At 44.4% G+C, this 21,687-nt stretch overlaps 1 protein-coding gene across 1 annotated transcript in view; it reads left to right on the top strand.

Annotated features, from left to right (window-relative positions):
- The window catches only part of LOC115523298 (kalirin-like), a 116,837-nt gene that overhangs the window by 91,701 nt on the left and 3,449 nt on the right, over nt 1–21,687 (top strand). Inside the window, exons 18-24 of the mRNA XM_030329211.1 lie at nt 5,171–5,198; nt 5,680–5,851; nt 7,427–7,548; nt 8,212–8,343; nt 9,977–10,141; nt 11,881–11,959; nt 19,335–19,535. Of these exons, the coding sequence (XP_030185071.1) occupies nt 5,171–5,198; nt 5,680–5,851; nt 7,427–7,548; nt 8,212–8,343; nt 9,977–10,141; nt 11,881–11,959; nt 19,335–19,535 (899 nt within the window). The remainder of the gene's footprint in view (nt 1–5,170; nt 5,199–5,679; nt 5,852–7,426; nt 7,549–8,211; nt 8,344–9,976; nt 10,142–11,880; nt 11,960–19,334; nt 19,536–21,687) is intronic.

The following is a 21,687-nucleotide window of genomic DNA, read 5'->3' as shown; positions in this document are numbered from 1 at the left end:
ATGAGGGATTGAGAAAGAATGGGGTGGGTGTGCTTTCCTTCTGGAGTCCGTTGACACCTGGTTATCTAGACAAGGATTTTGTCCTCACTCTCAGGACATGGGGTCAGAATCTTGGACATTGACTGGCAAGAAAAATAGGCTCAAGATTTCTTCAGAGCTCAGCTTCTTATTCAGTGCTGGTTGATTTTACCTATAACTCTTTCCCATAACCTTGCTGCCTTCCCATTTTGAAGACAATCAAGAAGACATTGGAATTCTCCCCAGAAGGAAGAAACTAGGTTGCCGGTGGACCACATTGTGGTGGTTCTTTTCTCCCTGAGGAGGAAGCGCTACCACCTGCCGCCCTCTGCTGTTCAAATAAAACCAGATTCCCAAGCAGCTCTTTGCCATGCTGTCTATACCAGCCTTGCCCTCTTGGATTTGGGTCTCCCAGAGAGAGAACATGTGCAGTGAATGCAACCGGGTCATCTTCCTCCGCTACCACATCCGTCTCGATTTCCATTCTCTCCTCTTTCCCATCTACCACTATCCATGAACTCTCAAACTGTTTCTAAGGAAGGAAAACATGAGGTTTCAAGAAATATGTGTAGCTTATGATGAACCCTTCTGGCCCCAGGGGCTGATACCTCACATCTCTGACACCTTAGACAAGGTGGTCAGGAGGCCTAAATTCTAGTCTATTAATTGGGTGAGTTAATTTGATTCAGCAAATACTTGGTCTTCCACTATGTGCAAGATGCTATGTGCTACTGTCTTCAAAGGGTTCATGAGTCTGGTAGGATAATAGCATTCAGGGAAGATGTCGTGATAGACAGAAGCATGTGACCATACGTACCAGCCTCTGGAAGAGCGGGGAGGAGGAAAAGATCACTGTTGCCTAAATTTCAGGCAAGGACTGACTGATGAGATTGTAGAGCAAGTCACATTCCAATTGATGGAAATAGGAAAACACTCCAAGTTCATGGCAAGACATTTTCTCAACTCCCTGCCCCTCCCAAATTAGGATCCCACCACTTTATTATTTATTTATTTGTTTATGTACGTATGTATGTATGTATATTAGATTTGACAAATATCAACGGAGCTCTTATGTGCCAGATATTGTGCTAGGCTCTGAGGCAACAACAGTGAACAAGGCTCTTGCCTACATGGATCTTGCAGTCCATAGGGAGCCACAGACAAATACATAGACTGTTCCACTACCGTGTGAGAAGGCTGTCATGACCCTCCATACTGTACCAGTCCATGCTGCACATTGCTTAAAAGCAGAAAGGGAAAAAGGAGGGAGGAATCTTCGATGGGCATAATCCAGGATCAAAGTTAGAAAAAACATTAGCATGGATTTCAGCCAAGCTCTTGGTCCTTGCCAGAGGAGTTTAATGGGAGGACTAGGTAGAAATGGGATGGAGAGCCAGGTTAGGGAGCAAAGGGAAGCAGGCCTTTGACATCAACGACAAAGTGTCGCAGTGCTTTCCCCAAGACCTTGCTTGCACATGGAATGCTAAGGTGGAAGCAGCCTTCTGTGACCTTACAGGCACTTCTCTGTCTCATCTGGAAATGGGAACAAATAACACCTGCTTGGCACATCCCCCCAGAGTTTTGGGTGAGCAAACGAAGGAGTTTGTGAGTAGTTTATGCCAATTATATAATACTACACAAATCACTGATGTTATTACCATTATGAGCAACACTTGGGCTGCCCAAGAGGCAGAGGAATGAAGACTGATGCCTTCCACAAGCCCCTTCCAGATAAAGAACCTGCAAGGAAGCCTTGTTGGCAAGCTTTCTCTCCAACTTCCCCACCAAAGTTTACCTCCAAACTCGGAAGATTTGCTTTTTAAATAGTGCCTGTGTTTGACAATATACTAAACGCAGTTGGTATTGATGAGAGAGAGGAATAAGGCAGGAAATTCCCTAAGCAGTGATTTGGGGTGCTTTTTTATGGACGTACTGCCACAGTGCAGGTTTATGAAACCCCACTTAAAATGTTATGATATGGGAAAGTGCCATTTGCCCCTTCCAAGTGTCATTTGTCTCCTCGCTGGCACTCCTGGCATGCAATCACTGCCTTACTCCCTTGTGGATTCCCATCAGGATGGGAAATACAGGCCACTGGACAAACCTGGCCGCATTCCCGTATCGTTTCTACCCTGACAGGGGAGGCGGGACGAGTGAGAAGGCTGTGCTCCGTGTCTGCTGCAGGCTGGGCGTTAACAGCAGCCAGGCACCATCCTGGACGCTGTGCAGAGGTCTCTTAATTGCATCTTCCCCACCAGACTTTTGGCCTAACGAGGGTGGTGAGCATATCTGCTTCACTCCCTGCTGGCCACAACCAAGGAGCTGCTCAATAAATCTTCATCAAACAAATGAGTCCTTGTGTCAAACAAGCTTCCAGGGGGGCACCATTATCCCCAATTTACAGCTAAAACTGAGGCCTAAGCTTCTTAAGAATGTTGTCCAAGGTAAGAGAGCACGTCTGGCTTGGGGTCTGAATTCTCTGTGCTCCGTCAGCTCCTGGAGTTTATATTCCGTCCTGCATGGAACGCTGCTAAGATCCTCCTCTCACAGAGGCAATGGTTTTTATTGTTTTTAAAATTTTCCAAAAAGCTTGCAACCCATCTGTGTTTGAAAACAGGCCCTAGTCAAATATTATTAGTAATATACCCTGAAGTAATTATTTTATAGATCTTAAGGACCTAGTGCCTCAATTCTTGGAACCAGTCCTCAATTCTTGGAAGAACTGAAATGAGGACACAGGTCAAATATTCATTCAAGCAACATGTATTAAATTCCCATTTTGCAGCAGAACCCAGGCTAGGGTCCTGAGGACGTGCCCCTGTCCTTGAAGAACCTACAGTCTAGTGGATCTGACTGTGCCTTTTTTTGTCCTTAAGAAAAAATTACAAAAGTGAAAGATACTAATTGCAGAATATTTGGAAAGCCCAGGTAAGAAGACAAAGAAAAAACTCACTACAAATTCAAACACTTCCTGACTCCCGAGGGTAGGGCCTCCATCCTGCATATCTGTATCCATAAAACCTGGCACCAGCCTGGAGGAGGAGGCCATGTTTTCTGAACGGGGAAAAGCCACCCTTGATCTCAACACCTTGTGATAAACACTGATAATATTTAGAAAATAGTCCTCATCTCCTTTTCTTTGTGAAGTGACTAGTGCAGGCATCATTCTTTGCATCCCCTAAGCCAGGTGGCCTCCGAGGCCTCCTTAGCCTTCTGCAAGTGATATGCTGCCATCCTCCTGCGTTCCCTGGCTGCACCCCGCCCCCCACCCCAGCCATGGCCCCGCGTCTCCTCACAAAGTGGGGGTCTCTCAAGGTGTGGGAAAAGCAGCTCCACCAAATGCCCTCACCTACCCCTGCCCCACCCCAGAAAAGCCTCAGAGGCAGGGAGTTGGTTTACCTGAGCCCAGTTCCCTTGGATAGAGCAACTTTCCTCCAGCCAGGCTGCATGTTGATTCACCTGCCACAGCTTTCAAAACTCCGGATGCCTGGCCCAGGCCTGAGGCTTTTTCGTGCTACTAAAGCTGCTAGGGTTAAGGACTGCGAACCACTGATTTAAAGGAAGGCCAGGCGGTGGTATAGTGGCCTCTTGAGACTAGCAGAGGACACTGCAGTGGCAGTCTCAAGACACACGGCCCCAGGACATGGCATTGCAAGAGTTTTCTGCAGCTCACTTCATGAAAAAGCTGGGTGGTATATGTGGGCAATTGGTTTGCAAACGGAAATCCAAAGGGGGGAGTAGCATCTTTGTTCCAAAGGGCCCATATGGATCCTGTATAAGGGAAGGACAGAAACTGTGTTCACTTATGACACGTGTTCACATAAATACAGGGAGATAAGTATGAATGCCCCAGGGAGCCATTTGTAAGACACATGAGCTTTCTGGCTTCATTAGGAAGGAAAGAAGACTTTTACAACAAACTCTTAAGAGAAAAGCCACTGTAACAGTAGGCTGCTTTGCAGAAGGGAGATGTTTAGAATTAGATAATCGTTCTTTACTTAAGTAGTCATTGAATACTTGTTATTGGTCAAGCACTGTGCTAAGCACTTGACATATGTTGCTCATCTAATCTTTGCAATAACACTTTGCAATAGGTATTATTTATCCCCATTTTATAAGGAAGGAAATTGATGTCATAAATCTTAAGTGATTATCATAAAATCACATGAAACAAAAGAGGTGAGCCCCAGCCTCTCTGACTCCAAAACCCATGTTTCATTCACTCCACCAAGCTTTATAACCTGGACCCACATGATTAGAGGTAAAACAAAAGAGGGCAGAAAAATCAAGAAGGGATGACTTTTCAGCATGGCTAGTCAGCTGGAAGTCGATCTTTTGTGAAGATGCATGGGGTCACGAGGCAGCCTTTACGGTGCGTGTAAAGAATCCCCCTACCCCGCAGTGCCTCTGCCAACCAGCCATATGACCAGACAAGTCACTTAGTTGGCCTAAGTCCGGTTTTCTCACCTAAGCAGCAAAAAAAGGGCCAGAACCTCCAGGTCGGTGCTTTTCAATTTGGCCTATGGAAGCTTGGGCTATAGGAGGCCATGTTGGGGACAGAATGGACAGGTATGACCTCTCTTTCCCCTTCAACCAGACAAGCTCTGCATTTAACTGCTTGGAGAGAACTCTCTCCTGTTTGGGGGAAGGGGGTACATTTGGAAGGAAACCATTAGGCTAATGGTTAGTGGTTAATGTCAATGACCATTCCAGTTCGATAAATGTCAGGTGCTCTGTTTTTGAAAATTTGTGATGCTGGGAGGAATCAGTGCCAACACATTGCTTGAGTGCATATTGAAGGGGGGGCAGGCAGGGAGAATGACTTTTATGCATGTGACAGAGAGGAAGAGCAATAAGGAAGTCAAATGCAGGCAAGAGAGGCCAGCTGCAGCCAGAAGAGCTTTTGCGGTCATGATACACCTGCTTGGGACCCTGGGTCACCCAGAGGCACGTGAAGAAGCAGAGTAGAGAGGAAAGTAAAGCAGGTGCCCTGGGTTGTTACTGCAATAGTGATATGGTCACAAACAGAGGCTGGGCTCCTGGCTTCATCTCCCTAAATGGTGCTTCCTTTTTACTCAATAGGGTCAAAGTCTCCTGCTCTCTTTCAGTAGTTTAGGATTTAAGCAGTTTTCTGTCTCTTTGTGTTTTTCAGATCTTAAATCCAAATTTCATCCAAGAAGGTGAGTTAAAAAGTAGAACTGAGAACACGAGGATTGGCTAAATAAATTGTGGCAAATCCAGCAGTGAGGTAGAAGCTATAAATATTGGTGATGTCATTCTGTGCTATGGACAAGAAAAGGTGTTTAGAATAAACTGTTGGGGTGGAAAAGACTACAATTTGCCATATGTATAATTCGTGTAATAAAAAGTGTGTTGATAAAAGCCAAAAAGACATACACCAAGATGCTCACGGTTGTTAATGTCTGTATCAGGACATCATGGAGCTTTTCATTCTTTCTATTTATCTGTACTTCCTAATTTTCTACAATAAACATTTATTACTTTTAAATACTTGTTAATGGGACATGGATGATTGAGCAACATAAGCTGAAGGATATTTGAATCATCACACGTGGGTAGGGAATGAGAGGGTTGTGTTGTAAAATGGCTGTGTATTCTGTTTATTCTAAATGATGTGAATTTATGTCAATTTGACCACAGTGGCCCCAGAATTCCTTGTGCCCTTAGTGGATGTGACCTGCTTGCTTGGGGACACAGTGACATTGCAGTGCAAAGTCTGTGGGCGGCCGAAGCCCACCATCACCTGGAAGGGTCCAGACCAGAACATCCTTGACACTGACAACAGCTCGGCCACATACACCGTCTCCTCCTGGTAAGCTGATCGCCCTGCATCGACACTCCCAGCTCCTTGGTGCAGCTCCCATGCTGGTTACTTAGTCTCTCCAAGAGAACAGCTGCCCTGGGTCCTAGTCTAGCACAAATACTTGGCATTGATTAGGAGAGAAATTGAGTCAACAGTGTACCCAGGGCTGGGAGGTTTAGGCACGGCCTCCACCGCTCACTACAACCTGCCATGGAGCCTGTCAAACATCTGGCTGATGGCCAGCACATAGCCGCATGCTGCTCAACATCACGTAGACATGGCTTAAATGAGAACAGGTTGGAAAGACTGCATTCTGGACCCACATTCAATAAATTAAAACGTAAAACTTTATATGTCAGGTCAACCATAAACCATACCTTCAAAGAGCTCTGGCAGTCACTGACTTACATTCACCCAGTTGATCTTTCCCAAAAGGATCCCCAAGAGAATCTCTATGTTAGTGGAAATGGCAAAGGCCCCAGACTTGTGGAAGCAATGTGGGTCTCCCATCCCAACATCCCAGTGTTCTTTGTGCCCCTCAGGATCCTGTGAAACAGTGATCTATTTAATCCCTTCAATAACCTAAGAATAATTTTCTTAGAAGAATAAAAAAAAAAAAAGACTTGCTCCAAAATATGCAATGCTAAACAGAAAATCTAGCCATAAACATGCTTCCACACAGAAAGGCTGTTTAACAAAACCTAGTTGACTGCCTCCCAATCATTGTGTTAGCATTTATTGCTACTAATGATGAACTTTATTGTGCACTACCCTTTACAGTGGACACGCAGTAACAAGCCCTAAGTGCTTAAACATCTATCAAAGAATCATTTAGAATCAAACTCCTATCCATTAACTTAATTTTTGTGCATATGAAATGGTATTTCCAGCAAAGATGGCAAGGGCTGGCCAAGCCCTAAGATTAGGGGGCCCAAGGAATTTAGTGTAAGAGCCAGTGCTTGGTGAGGATCCTGAAGACCAGCAGGCTCCGTATGTCTCAGCTGGAGGGAGGGAGCAGGGTTGACCATGACTGCTGCATTTCACTCTTCCTGAGCAGTGCTATCCCTTGTCACTGGAACTACTAGGGAAGTTAGCATTTAGTAGAGGAATTTGCCCTTTACTTAATTCACTTAATTGTTTTGAGGGTCCCATATGTAGAATTTGAAATACTTAAACATTTTCATTCTTCAGTCTATTTTCTTGTATGGCTTATTATTGATGTGTGAGACTGAGAATATTTTAGGACAGAGTTGCTCATGGTAATAAGACTAGTAATATTGTATAGGGCTTTATATATTTCAAACCCTGCTCTAATTCTTATCTCATTTTACTTCTTTTCTATCCCTACACCCCATATACAACAAACATGAGAGTTGGGGGTGACAAGAATCCCCCCCCATAAGGAAATGGGAATATAGAAAAATAAGGTGATCACCCAAGGTGTGTAGGAAAATAACAGAGCTGGGATGAGACCTTGAGCCTGAGGATTCAGCTCAGCACACCTTGTGCCCACCCTGGGGATTTTACCCATCAGTCAATTGACTCATTATTGGAGTCTGAAGAGCATCCTTTTGGTGTCTCTAGTGATTCTGGGGAAATCACCCTGAAGATCTGCAATCTGATGCCCCAGGACAGTGGGATTTATACCTGCATAGCAACGAACGACCATGGCACCACATCTACGTCTGCTACAGTTAAAGTGCAAGGTACAGGGTCTTTGCTAGTCAAACCCTTTTTATACTTTTAAGATATTTTTTATTATGGTGAAATACATATAACATAAAATCTATCGTCTGCACCAATGTTAACTGTACATTCTGTAATGTTAAGTACATTCATATTGTTGTGCAACCTATCTCTAGAACTCTTTTCATCTTGCAAAACTAAGGTCTATATCCATTAAGCAACAGCTCCCCAACCCCCCTCCCCACCACCCCTGGCAACCACCATTCTACTTTTTCTCTCTCTGAGTTTGTGTTAACCGAATATTTTAAGTGGACATTACAAGGGTTCCCTGCAACCTGGGGAAGCAGAGGTCCATTGTGAAATTCCAAAGTAAAGGTCTAGCAAATGGAAGAGAAGGCGTCTTCGCTAAGAGCTATCTGTGGTCCCCCATAACTTCCCGTATCGTTGCCTGGCCAAGCTCTAACTCCAGTGTGCAGTCTTTAGCCCAAGGAAGAAGTTCTAACCCCAAAGTGTATCTCCCAGGCTTCCCCAGGGCCTGGAGAGAGGTGTGCCACTTGGTAGAAAAGACCCTAGGAAAAATTTGAGACACGGGGAAGGTAATGTTTCCTAGGTAACTTTCAACCTTGGTGTAAAGTGCCAAGTTCTGCAGAAATAGCACTTGACCGTAATTTCTGTCCCCAAAGGTGTTCCAGCAGCCCCTAACCGCCCCATTGCCCAGGAGAGAAGCTGCACTTCTGTGATTCTCCGCTGGCTGCCTCCCTCCAGCACTGGGAACTGCACTATTTCTGGTTACACCGTGGAGTACCGGGAGGAAGGTACGCTCGCTCCCCTGCCCTTCTGTTTCTTCCTTCTCTTCCTCGAAAGGAGATCCTTCAGAGTCATGAACTACTTGCCTTCATGCCTTTCATTAGCTGTCCCTTCTTGTGTCTTCCAACTCAGCACAAGGACCTCAGCTCCGGGCCACAGCCGCCTCCTGCTCTCCAACTTCGCCCAAGGGCTGATGTCTCTTGGCAAGTTTCAAAGTGCCTTCGCGTGCACTTTTGTCCTTCACAAGCCTAATCACCCAGACAGGAGCAGTCAGGCCCATTTTACACATGAGGAGGCTAAGGCCTGAAGAAAGTTGAGGAACACGGAGGCAGGAGTTAGTAAGAGACAGGCCTGGCATTAAACCCAGGTATCAAGTTTGCTAATTTGTGACCTTTCTCCCAGAGTAGTAACTAGGGTAGCATGAGCAGAGCTTTACCCCCATCCCCAGATAAAATTTAGAGATTTTATATATATAAAATACATACATGTATATATACATATAGCATATGTATATGTGTGTGTATATATATATATAGCATATGTATATGTATATATATAGCATATGTTATATATATATATCATATATTTTGTGTGATCTTTAAATTTTATATATATATATATACACATATATATAATGATTTTTTAAAAACTGTTCATTTTTTAATTTTGTTACATTTACATGCGTGCGTTAGTTTAGCAGTTAGAAACACCTGAACCTGTCACCTATTATCAAGAAGAATTAGTTAAATAAGAAGCTGCCAGGTAGCTCTAGTTGTTAACAACACATCTCTGAACCACATAATGAATTACAGAACTGAATTTCAAACAACTGCTTGTTGTGGCCAGAGCCTAACTCATTTGTGTTACTCACCATTACTCGTAGTTTTTTAACTCTTCTTTCTTCTACCAAACAGGCCCTGTGCAGTTACAGAGCTGTTCATTTCTGCATCTTTCTGAAGCTGTTCACTCTTGGGTCTCCCCACTCAGCAGAGAGGTGTCCGTGCTGAGCTGGGAGACGTGTCTCACAAAAGCTTGCACTTAGTTCCGCGCTGTTCGGTTCATAGTTCATCCTATTAACACAGTTCTCTTGAGAAAATCACTTCCTCTTTCTGAGCCTCTATTTCTTCACGTATAAAGTGAGATCTGTGTTCCCAACCTCACCGGTTTCTGGAGATTTAAGTGCGAAAGTTAAATGAGAGAATTCTGGGAAGACGCCTTCTGCGGTATTTTACATGTATGGCGTGCTCAATGCATGTTCACTTCTATTTTGTTTCCATTTCCAAATGTGTATTTTCTCTCATTTTGCTATTTATAATATATTTTTATGCCTTATTAAGAATTTTCCACACGTCCTTCTGTCAATTCTGTATGATCTACGTCTTTTCCTTCTCGCACATACACATTTGGAAATGACCAGAACCCCTAGGCCAGCTGCTTCCACACCCCTCATGATATACGCAGTCATTTAGGAAACTGAGCCCTAACCTGCCACCGTTGGCCCACAGGCTTTCAGAGCCCACGTGGTAACCCCTTGAATGGAACAGAATGTGTCAGCTTTCCTTTCTTTGTTTGCTGAAGGTCTTTGAAACAATGTCCCTCTGGCGTTTTCTTCTTTCCCTCTCCTTGGAAATTGTGTGCTAGGTTCCCAGGCCTGGCAGCAGTCTGTAGCTTCGACCTTGGACACTTACCTCGTCATCGAAGACCTCAGCCCTGGGAGTCCTTATCAGTTCAGAGTCAGCGCCAGTAACCCCTGGGGGATCAGCCTTCCCAGCGAGCCCTCAGAGTTTGTGCGACTCCCAGAGTACGGTGAGTCCCAGCCATGCCCAGCAGCCCTGGTGGAGGCAAGGCACCTGGCCAGCTGTCACACACTCACTGGTGCCGGCCACCCTGCGGGAGGTAACCTGGATTGTCCAGTGTCTTCAGTCAAGTAACATTTCAGAGACCTGATGAAATGTGTGGTTTCAACCATTTTGGAGCAAAAGTTTGGTCTGCCACCAGTGTCTGCCCTGGGCCTGCCAGGGTCCCTGGACACCCGCATGTGTCTCCAGGAACAGAGAGGGGTGAGAAGGAGTCATGAGTCGTATGGATGCTGTCTGCCCCTTTTCCTGGATGGGAACACCAGCCCTCCTCTCCCTGGGAACCCCTGCCAGGCCTAAGTGTGCCTCCCAGCATCAGACACAGCCCCACTCACCAATTTAAACTGGGGAGAGGAAAGCAACCTGGTTGAAGGATTGGAATCAGAATGAGTATTTGATAGTTTCCCCACCCCTAGCCTTCCCACAATGTCTTACTTCAAGTGGACACATTTTTAGGTGGATGTGTTGGATGATGAAGATGTATCTATAGCTACACATGAGTATTTCACAAATGTGGTTCTCGTTTTGGCCCCCCATTCACTGTCTCACCAAGCCGCTTTGGTCCCAAGAACATTTGAAAGAGGACACTTGCTAGCCCAAAGAAGTCTCCAAGTGGTGATGTATTCCGTGGTGCAAGGGGGTGGGGAGTGTGTTGGGGTGGAGGAGGAGGCCACCACACTGAGAAGGCAAGAAACCCATGTCTCTCCAGGGTCAGGGAATCCCAGAGTTCCCAGGGGGCTTCAGAAACCCTCTAGGGCCCTTGGCTATAGCCCAGCCCCCAGCTGATTCTGGAAGTGTTCCCCAGCGCGTCCTCAGGGGCTAAGCTCCCTCCCAGTCACCCTGCTCCCTAAGACCCATGACTCACTGGGAAACCTGGGCCCTGGGTCTCTATTGTGTCAGAATTCAATGTAGGTAAGGCACCTGAACCTCAGCCCAGCTGTGGTCAGAAGACCCACACTGCGGGGGTGGTCCTCTCCTCTGGAGCTACTAACTAAATTCTGTCACATGTTGTGCTTCTTGTGAGCCTTGTTCCCCAGGGACAACACAAATACATACTGGTGTGCATGCATGTGTGCATGTGTGCGTGTGTGTGTTTAAATTATTGCCAGAGAATGAACACCTCTTAAGGTAATACTGCCACATTCTGCTCAGGCACGTATTTTGGGTTAAGCTAAATCATTCAGCATTCAGTATACCAGATAGGCTCGTTAATGTCTGAGGACAGCAGGGTGAGAGAGAGCAGTGGTTAGGGTATTTCCAGCACATTCCTCTCCTTTCCTCCTCTGGGCCTTGTAACTCTTCCCTTCTCCTCTGCTGCCTTCACCCTCAGCCCTGATTCTCACTGGCTTTTCTAGGCCTTCCATGTGTTTCTCTCTCTCTCTTTTAATTTTTTCTACCAAATTTCTATTTTTAAAATATCCAGAGGTTGTGTCTCTGATTGTCCCAAGTTTTCTTTTGTTTATGTAGATGGCACAGGGAGGGGGAGTCTGCCTCTGTCATGTCAGTTTCCCCTGGGATGATATTTTTAAAAATAACATTTCAGAGAATCCTGGCCTTTTCCCACTGAGCTAGACTCCGTATTTGGCCATGAGAATTGCTTTGGGGCAAGGCGGGAGCTTTTCTGTCAACCTTTTCTTTATTCTTACATGACTTCGTCAGTGTCATAAATGGATTCTCTCTCTTCCAAAGATGCTGCTGCTGATGGTGCCACCATTTCTTGGAAGGATAATTTTGATTCAGCTTATACTGAGCTGAATGAAATTGGAAGGTAATGACCCCATTTTCTATTCCTTCATGAGCACTTAAACAACATCACATCCGAATAATGACTTGCTTTTACCGTTTGTTTCTTTTCCTCCGTGTACTCTCTCTATAGTAAGAAAACGCTAGAATATTTATGTGTACTTTTATTGCTCTTTTTTTAACTTTTTACGTTGGAGGCCTCACTCATCAACTATCAGCCTTTCTTCTGTTCTAATATAAGAATTTAAAGCTCAGCCTTTTCTTTAAGGTACAATTTTAGCTACCTCCCCTGAGTTCTGGTATGTGGCAGTTTCATTATCATTCAGTTCAACCATGATTATTTTCTTTGACCTAATCATAATAGAAATATTTTAAGTTTTTCAACTGTAGGGGCTCCATCGGTTAAGCTTCCGACTTCAGCTTAGGTCGTGATCTCGAGGTCCATGAGTTCGAGCCCCACATCATGCTCTGTGCTGACAGCTCAGAGCCTGGGGCCTGCTTCGGATTCTGTGTCTCCCTCTCTCTCTGCTCCTCTACTGCTCTCTCTCTCTCAAAAATAAATAAATAAATATCCTTTAAAAAGTAAATTTTTCAACTGTATGAGAGTTTTACAAACTATCTACTTGTCACTGATTTCTAACTTAATTACACTGTGGTTGAAGAACTTGATTTATATGATACCGATGCTGATTTTTGTTGGGACTTCATTTATAAGCAGTACATGGTCAATTTTTGTTAAAAGTTCCATGTGTTCCTGGAAAGAAGGTATAATCACTAATTTTTGGTACAGGTTTCCATTCTTGTCCATGTTTCAAGCACAAGTGCATTGTTTCATGGATGTTTTCAATCCAGTGCCCCCTACACACACACACACACACACACACTTCTGTCTCTGTCTCTTTCTCTCTGTCTCCGTCTCTCTCTCTCTCTGTTTCTGTCTCTTTCTTTTGGTTACAAAGTATGTCCCCAAAAGTATAAAAGATAAAAATATAACTTTTAACAAAATAATGAAAAAACTCTATCACCTGGACCACAAAATAGTTGATGGGCTGAAACGAAAAGGGGGCTCGTCTCTAGATGTGCATCAGTTTGCACGTGGTCTAGGTGAGAGGGTAGGTAGCACTGGCAAGTCTCCCACTCCCTGAATGTGTAAATAAAAGAGCACCCACAAACAATGGGCCATTAGCATCTTCTCCATCTCTGATTGACGTCTCTCAATGAAGCATAAAATTTCCTAAGTGAGGTGGTTGCAACAGAGGTTGTGGAGAGAGCCAAAATGCTTATTATTCCCATTTCTTAGACAGGATTTAAATGTAATTCACTGCCTTTCATTACAGCGCTTTTCGTTAAAAACCAACTTTATCTCTGGGTGCCTGGGTGGCTCAGTCGGTTGAACGTCTGACTCTTGATAAGGGGCTCAGGTCATGATGCCAGTGTGGTGGGATTGAGCCCCACATCAAGTTCTGTGCTGAGTGTGGAACCTGCTTGACATTCCCTCTCTTTCTCTAAAAAAAACACAAACAAGCAAACAAAAAACAACAACAACTTTAGCTCAGCTTTCTCTCTTCTTTGTATGGCCAGAGGGGCAGGGAAGAGCCAATGGAAATTTCCAAGGTGATAATGATGGTGTTTATTGAGTTTCTGTAGTGTTCCAAATACTATGCAGGTATTATACAAAAGGTATTAAATCTAATCCTTATAACACATGAGGTGTAGTGTTTGAGTAGAGTTCCAGGAAAGGAACTCAGGCTTCGGGAGGTAAGTAACTTTTTCAAGGTCCTACAACTAGGAAGTAGAGAGCCAGGATTCCAGCCCTGGGCTACCCAATTCTTAAGCCTGTGTTTGTTTTACTAGCATATGTGGTTTCTCATTGTAGAAATTTTTGTCAAAAATAAGCTCTAGCAATTGAAATCTAGTTTGCCACATTATATTGAAGTTTGTGAAGCTAGGCATGACTCCAGTAGTGAATCCCCACCTGGTTCTTTTTTTTTTTTTAATTTTTGTTTGTTTGTTGAGAGAGAGAGAGAGAGAATGAGTGCTCACAAGCAGGGGAGAGGCAGAGAGAAAGGGAGACAGAGGATCCGAAGCAGGCTCTGCGCTGACAGCAGAGAACCTGATGCAGGGCTCAAACTCATGAACAGTGAGATCATGACCTGAGCTGAAGTCAGACAGTTAACAGACTGAGCCACCCAGGTGCCCCTCCCCACCTGGTTCTAAATGAAACTGGTGGCATCACCTGGATGTACCAGTGAATTCCTTCCCGAGATATGCATTTACTGTTGATAGCCACGGGCTAAGGCATGTTTTACCTGGAACAGATGGATGCTTTCATATTTCCTGAAGGGGAGATCAAGTTTCTGATTTGTTCAAAGCAATCAATGTTTTATGAAAAAAAATCTCATCTCCAACAATCTGAAGTTTTGCCTCTCTTCCAAGTATAGTCCTCATGGTTTCAGGAGATCCTTTAAAAATGCTGTATGTTAACAGAAAGGAAATAAAACATGTAGACACTTACATGAAACACATGAAAGGTATTTGTGGGCCATAGAAGTGAGTCAACTTTCTCCATCACACCTAAACCTAGAATTCTAGGCCTCTATGACTATCTTGTTAAAAATAATTCTCTGGTGGGGTGCCTGGGGTCTCAGTCGATTCAGCATTCGGCTTCAGCTCAAGTCATGATCTCATGGTTCGTGAGTTCAAGCCCCACATGGAGCTCTGTGCTGACAGCTCAGAGCCTGGAGCCTGCTTGGGATTCTGTGTCCCCCTCTCTCTCTGCCCTCCCACACTCACATTCTGTCTGTCTGTCTCTCTCTCTCTCTCTCTCTCTCTCTCAAAAATGAATCAACATTTAAAAACTAGTTCTCTGATAATAAGATATGATAAAAACCATGGTGCAGAAAGAAATATCTTCTCTGCTAAAGTCCATCTGAAGGAAAGAGCACTTGAGCATAGCACGGTTAGCTGGAAATAAACTAGATGGGCACCTCTATAATATAAAGAAGTCAGAGATTTATCCCTGGGAATGCTGACTGGTTACCTGCACAGGATCCAAAAAGGTAGCAGGGCCAGGCCTCCAGGTAAGGAAGGCAAGTTGAACAGAGCCATCAGTTTTCTCTCCCTCCCGAGACTTCACCGAATCTGCACTAAAGGACTTTTTCGAATCAGGCACATGAGGACGAAGACACGGGACGAAGAGACAACAATAATAACGGGTTAGAGGCAGAAAACAAGTGACAGAGTGACAAGTGACCTAGCACTCAATCCAAGTCAGTCGTGGGGTCAAGTGAGAGGCAGTGCAACTTTTGCAGCAGAATTCCCCCAAAGGCTCGGGTACTGGCAGCGCAAGTACTTCTGCAAATCGGTGTAAAGAGGATGCTGAAACTGGAGGGTTGGCTGAAACTCTGTGTGAGAGGCTGCGGCTCCAGATCTCCAAATTGTCCTTCCCCATCCAGGAAAACGCCGGAGGCTCATTCTCTAGACAGGGTAAAAGAAAGTGTCTTTGTTCTCAGGGACACCGGCACAGCTGGGGGCAGCAGAACCTGACTGCGAGTGGACCAGTTATGAGGCCAAATCCTTGCTTGGATAACTCAGGACCCCAGCTGTCTTAGCCAGCAGGCTCCAGAAGTGGATAACCGGGACTTCACCACTAGGCAGGGAGGAGGAGGATCTTTCTCTGGGAAATCTGACCAGCCCAAGAGGAAAGTCTTAAAGATACCGGCTTCGGAGCTTTCCCAACCAAACAGTCCACTCAGATCGCCCTACTGTGAAGGTCGAGTTGACAGACACCAACACCCCTGATCAGAGCTTGCAAACAGCTGTTTAGTCCCCAACTGTTAGAATGAGCCAACCCCCAGTGCGGGCCAGGACAGAGTAAGCCCAGGGTAGCCTATCCAACTGATGACGACCAGAAGCCCTGGACAAAATCCAAAATAGCAACTACCTCAGGATTCTGTAAGTCAATAACATGGAGAATGGGGAACCAAGTTAAAACTTGAAGAAAGTCAAGGATGGTAGCTGTGAGTTCTCTGGTTTGTTTGTCGGGCTTTAGCCCAAGCGTGGGTCAAAGCAGGGAACTGGGCAGCATGCACAGGGAGCAACTCCAAAAGAAACCCATCTTAATGACCAAAAGACAGGAAAAGAGGTCCCTCTGAGCTGAAGAGAGCAGGAAAATGCTTTTCCCTCCCTCCCTTCTTTCTCTCACTACGTTACTCCAAGCCAGAGGCTAAAACTCTGAGGGAATCCCATCCACAAAAATGGGCCCTTGGGAGCCAAAGAATGAGTGGGAAATCTCAGTGAAGAGATAGCTAAAGAAGGAGATCCCCTAATTCTGTGCATGAACAACACAAATCCCAGGCCATGTTCAAGCTGTGCACGGATAGAACATATCCACAGAAGCAGAGCAAGGCTCTGAGAATGGAACCGTGATAAAAACCACCGCTCAGTCACACTGCGGTGACTTCTTAGTCCCAGACTAATCTTTGAGTGGTGCTCATAAGGGACACACTTTGTCAGAAATGATGATTGAATTCTATCACAAGGAAAATATTCATAGTTTACTGGAGCTTCATCTGTGAATAGCCCTGATCTAATTGCAAGAATGGAAACACTGAATATTAATTAAGGTGTCATTCTGTTGGAGGCGCCTGGGTGGCTCAGTTGGTTGAGCATCTGGCTTTGGCTCAGGTCATGATCTGATGGTTAGCACGTTCAAGCCCCATGTCAGGCTCAGTGCTGACAGCTAGGAGCCTGGAACCTGCTTCAGAGTCTGTGTCTCCCTCTCTCTCTCTCTGCCCCTCCCCTACTCACACTGTGTGTGTGTGTCTCTCTCTCTCAAAAATAAATAAACATTAAAAAAATTTTTTTAATATTCTGTTGAGAGGACAGGGGATGGGAAAAGTGGTCACATGCTGGGGACAGGGAGGGAGAGAGACTAATATCTCACTCTCCATGGTAGGTATCAGCAGATTACAATGAAGACTGAAACACTAAGAAGTAGCCGCACAAACATAGACTACCTGAATAATCAGCTAAATATAACTAACTGCTATACTAAACTGCCTCTAGTGTAAGGGAAAATGGGGGTGGGGGTAGGAGAATGGGATACTATTAGTTTTAATAAGAAATCTTGTTAAAGCTAATTGACTTTTTAAATCATGGGGATGCATAACTCAGATAAACACATGTTTTTTGTTTTGTTTTGTTTTTTAAATTAAGGTGTAGCGGGGGCAGCACCTAGGTGGCTCAGTCGGTTAAGCATCTGATTCTTGATTTCGGCTTAGGTCACGATCTCATGGTTTGTGCGAGCCCCATGTTGGGCTCTGTGCCTGCTTGGAATTCTCTCTCTCCTCTCCCTGTCTGCCCCTCCCCACCTCAAAATAAATAAAACTTTTTTTTTAAGTGTCCAATTCTTGATCTCAGCTCAGTTCATGATCTAATGGTTCATGGGATTGCCCCCACCCCCACCCCGTCCCATCAGACTCTTTGGGATCCTCTCTCTCCCTCTCTCTCTGTGCCCCTCCCCACTAAAAATAAATTAATTTAAAAATTTAAGGTACAGCAGTACCTCAACATGACCACTTAGTTCAGGAGAGTTCTCCCCAATATTCAATTGTTCTCATGCATCTGAAGTCCTCTGGAAGGAGTGACCTCTAATAATCAAACAAAAGAATGCTGTTAAAAACCAGAATGGAGGGGCACGCACTTGGCTGACTCAGTTGGTATATTATGCAACTCTTGATCTGGGGATCATGACTTCAAGCCTCATGTTAGGCATAGAGACTACTTTAAAAAATACGAGAATGGCAATTTTTTTTTAGAATGGCAATTTATTAATTTATGATGTAGAATAGAGCTGCCAGTTTGACCAAGTATTTGCTTACTATGCAAGAAGAATAATGTCTGCTATATAATAAGCATTCAATTAATATTTACCTAATATGTGCTTTATTTATTAGCACATTATTTCTTTTGTGAAAATCTATGGTGGAAAAACACTTATTATTGTCAGAAAGTCACTTGGCAAGCACAGAGTCAGGTCAAGGAGTCAGTTGGACAATCTTCATGGTGGTGTCGGATACATACATTTCCTCTAGAGGAATGGACTGCTCTTTGGACCATTGACTTCTCTACTCATGGGTTAGGGTGCCTCAGGGGCAGGCCTAGGATGGCACTGTCTTGTCACCTCTTTGACTCTCCCTTTCTCTGACCAGTTGTTGGTAAGTTCCCTCTTCTACTTCCCGTTCTTACTACATCCTATTGGGCTACTGCTGAGTCTGGAAACCATTCTATTTTAGATGTGGCAAATTTTGTTAGATGTGAAAATGGCATGGTGGTTATACTTTTTTTTTATGTTTAATTAGTTTTGAGAGAGCACAAGCAGAGGAGGGACAGAGAGAGGAGAACAGAGTATCTGAAGCAGTCTCTGTGCTGACACAGTGAGCCCAATGTGGGGCTCAAACCCAGGGATTGTGAGATCATGACCTGAGCTGAAGCCAGAAGCTCAACCTACTGAGCCCCCCGGGGCCCTGGTGGTTATACATTTTTAAGTATTCTTGTCAATCAGAGATGCAAATTCAAGAATTACTGAATTAAATAACATGATATCTGGATTTTGCTTAAAATACTACAGAAAAAAAGGCAAGAGGTGGGAAAGAATAGTTGAAATGAGGTTGGCAAAATGTTGACAATTAATGAATCTGGCTTCTGGGTGCACAGATCTGTTATACTATTCTTTCTACTTGTGTGTGTATTAGAAAGTTTCCATAACACCAAGATAATAAAAATAAAATAAAATTTAAAAATTGACTATTTTTTAATGCTTTTATTCATTTATTAGTGAGAGAGTGAGAGAGAGCACACACACTCCCGTGAACCGTGAGACCATGACCTGAGCCAAAGTTGGACACTTAACTGACTGAGCCAGCCATCCACCCCAAAAATGACTCTTTAAAAATGTTTTTGAAATTATCATAGACTAGAATTCCTCCTTCTTTAACATTACTATTGTTGTATTTTATATAAATATACTCTGCTTGGAAAATTGAACCTGTGGGACATCTGGGTGGCTCAGTCAATAGAACGTCCAACTCTTGATTTCAGCTCAGGTCATGACTCCAGTGTTGTGAGATTGAGCCCCGCATAGGCCTCCACACTGACAGTGAGGAGCCTGCTTAGGATTCTCTCACTCCCTCTCCCTCTGCCCCTCCCCTGCTTGTGCTCTCTCTCTCTCAAAATAAATAAATAAACTTTAAAAAATATTAAAATATAGAAAAGGTAGGATTCCTAATAAGATGCTACTGTCTAACCACTTCAGATAAAAATTTACACACCCTTGAATAAAATAATAGCTAATTGATCAATGAAGCTTGGCAAAACGCTTTCTCCCTTTCGCCTTCCAGAGGCCGTTTCTCCATCGTAAAGAAATGCATTCACAAAGCTACCCGCAAGGATGTCGCTGTGAAATTTGTTAGCAAAAAAATGAAGAAAAAAGAGCAGGCCGCCCACGAGGCTGCCCTACTTCAGCACCTGCAGCACCCCCAGTACATCACTCTCCATGACACTTATGAGTCCCCCACATCCTACATCCTGATTTTGGAACTGTAAGTACAGGTGTCTCTTAGTGGTCCCCGGCTGTCTGGGGTCTGGGTCATTTATTGTCCACTGGAAACAGCAGTTTCATTTTATGCAACATCTTATAGTGTACAAAGTGTTGTATGTAACATGCATTCTCCCATCCATTTATAAAAATGCGGTTCCCATTTATAGATTAGAAAAAATCAAGGATAAGGAAGGTCCTTACAACTAGGGGATGGAGAAACTGGGACTTGAACCCATATCTCTCCCACTCTGATTCTGATGTGCTTTCTATTACGGACTCTGGGGCTGGGCAGGAGTTTAGGAAAAGCTTCTTGACAATAGGGGGCGGAGCTGAGATGAAAGAGGGGTTTGTGCATCAATTTACTGCCATGGCATGGTCAACCACCCAAGAAATTCTTATAACGTGGACACTTGCCTTGAAAATAGTCTACTCATTCCAGATTTTCTAGGAATTCAGGCAACCATATACTTAGCTCCAGAATACATCAAATAAAGCACATTCTCCCCACTGCTACCCCAAGCTAAGGACGGAGATCATGCTCTGTGGTTTACAGAGATCTAACAGAGGCTAAAGAGAACAAAGTCCTTTCAGAAGTATTGAGCCCTCCTAGCAATGTTATCAGATGGGTGCTGATGACCTGGCACCCAACACCAGTGCTGTGTATGGCTCCACATGAGCCTGTGTTCAGAAGAGAAGTGTCTTCACTTACAGCTTTTCAGGTGCCATTTTAGTGTTGCTCTTATGTGCTTGTTCGTCTAGGTGTTTGTGTATGAAGACCTTTAGAAGCAATAACTTATAAATTTATTTATGAAAAAAAGACAGCCAAAAGACAAACCTCTTTGGCTACACTTTTTAATTGGTTGCAAAGAAACAAGAGAAGACAAAACCAACTCTATTAATACTTGTAATTCTTGTTTGATACTTTATATAGCTGTGTAGTCGCTGGTCAATTGTCACTTTGGACTTAACAAATGATACTTACAAACAGCCTTCTGGAACCTAACGTTTTGTTGGGATAGCTTCTAACTCAAAAGGTGTATTCTGTTGGCAGTGAACTATTTTCATTTGCAGGTGACAATGTGTTATGCCCAAGTTCCAATAAAGGATATTATCACTCGCATATCAAAGTAGTACGACTGACTCAGAAACTTGACCTCTTCAGATTCACTAACTGTCATTCCAAGGGAAGGTGCTGTTTACCAGGCTGCCACAGTGCAATGGAAGGAAGCCATTCTTGGAGTAAAGAGCCTGGGCTCTAATCCCCTCTCTGTGATTTGGGGCAAGATCTTTAGATTTCTGGTCCTCACATCTTCATCTGTGAAGTCTGAAATAATCTGAAGTCTGAAATAAGTCTGAAATCTGTGAAGATTTATTTCCACTTCTCAGACTTGTTACAGGGATTAAATGAGATGAATAGTGGATTGAGCTTGTTTAGCAAATATTTATGAGTACTCCCGTGTGCCAACTGCCGTGTGGACTTGGGCCAGGGTGGAAGGAACAAAGATGGAAAGGTGTGGTTCTTGCCCTTGAGGAGCTCAAAGTCTGATGAGGAAGACCAGTCACTGAGTAAATGATTTCAGTTTCATGTGGCAAATGTTGAGAAAGAAACGCACATTTTGGGGAGGGTTGTTGTGAGACCATGGAAGGGTGTTTGTTGGACTTGAGGTTTAGGAGATGAGTGGAGAGGCAGTGTCTGAGCTAAACCCTGTGCTAAAGCTTGGTAACGCTCTGACCAGAGGTCCCCCCTTGGTGACTATCCAAATCTCTGGTAGAGCTTTTCTCTGCTGGGCAACTGGGGTTCTGATCCCCTAGTCTAGGGTGGAGCCTGGGTGTCTGCATGACCCAAAAGTTCTGAGAGTGAACTTAATGCTGAGGTTTTCAGGTCTCAGAGCAGTGCTGCAAGAAGTCCAGGGGTGGGGTGCATCTAACAAACCCAGTCCTACTCCACTCCACTCCACTCCATGCTAATCACTCCCACCCCACCCCTGGCAAGGCCCTAGGCTTTACCCCCATCCAGGAGAGCAGGAGAGACCAGTGGGAAGGAATAAGCTAGAGAGGAGAATGGAAGCATGGCAGGGGGTGAGGCTCAGCTGTGCTCAAAGGTTGTTTCTGCCTCTGGTTCAAGCTCCTCTGCCTGAGTATTTCCTGGTGAT

This window comes from Lynx canadensis, chromosome C2 (assembly GCF_007474595.2).
Source record: "Lynx canadensis isolate LIC74 chromosome C2, mLynCan4.pri.v2, whole genome shotgun sequence".
NCBI classification, from domain to species: domain Eukaryota; kingdom Metazoa; phylum Chordata; class Mammalia; order Carnivora; family Felidae; genus Lynx; species Lynx canadensis.
Note: the sequence above shows the minus strand (reverse complement) of the source record. Positions and strands in the feature narration are given on the sequence as shown.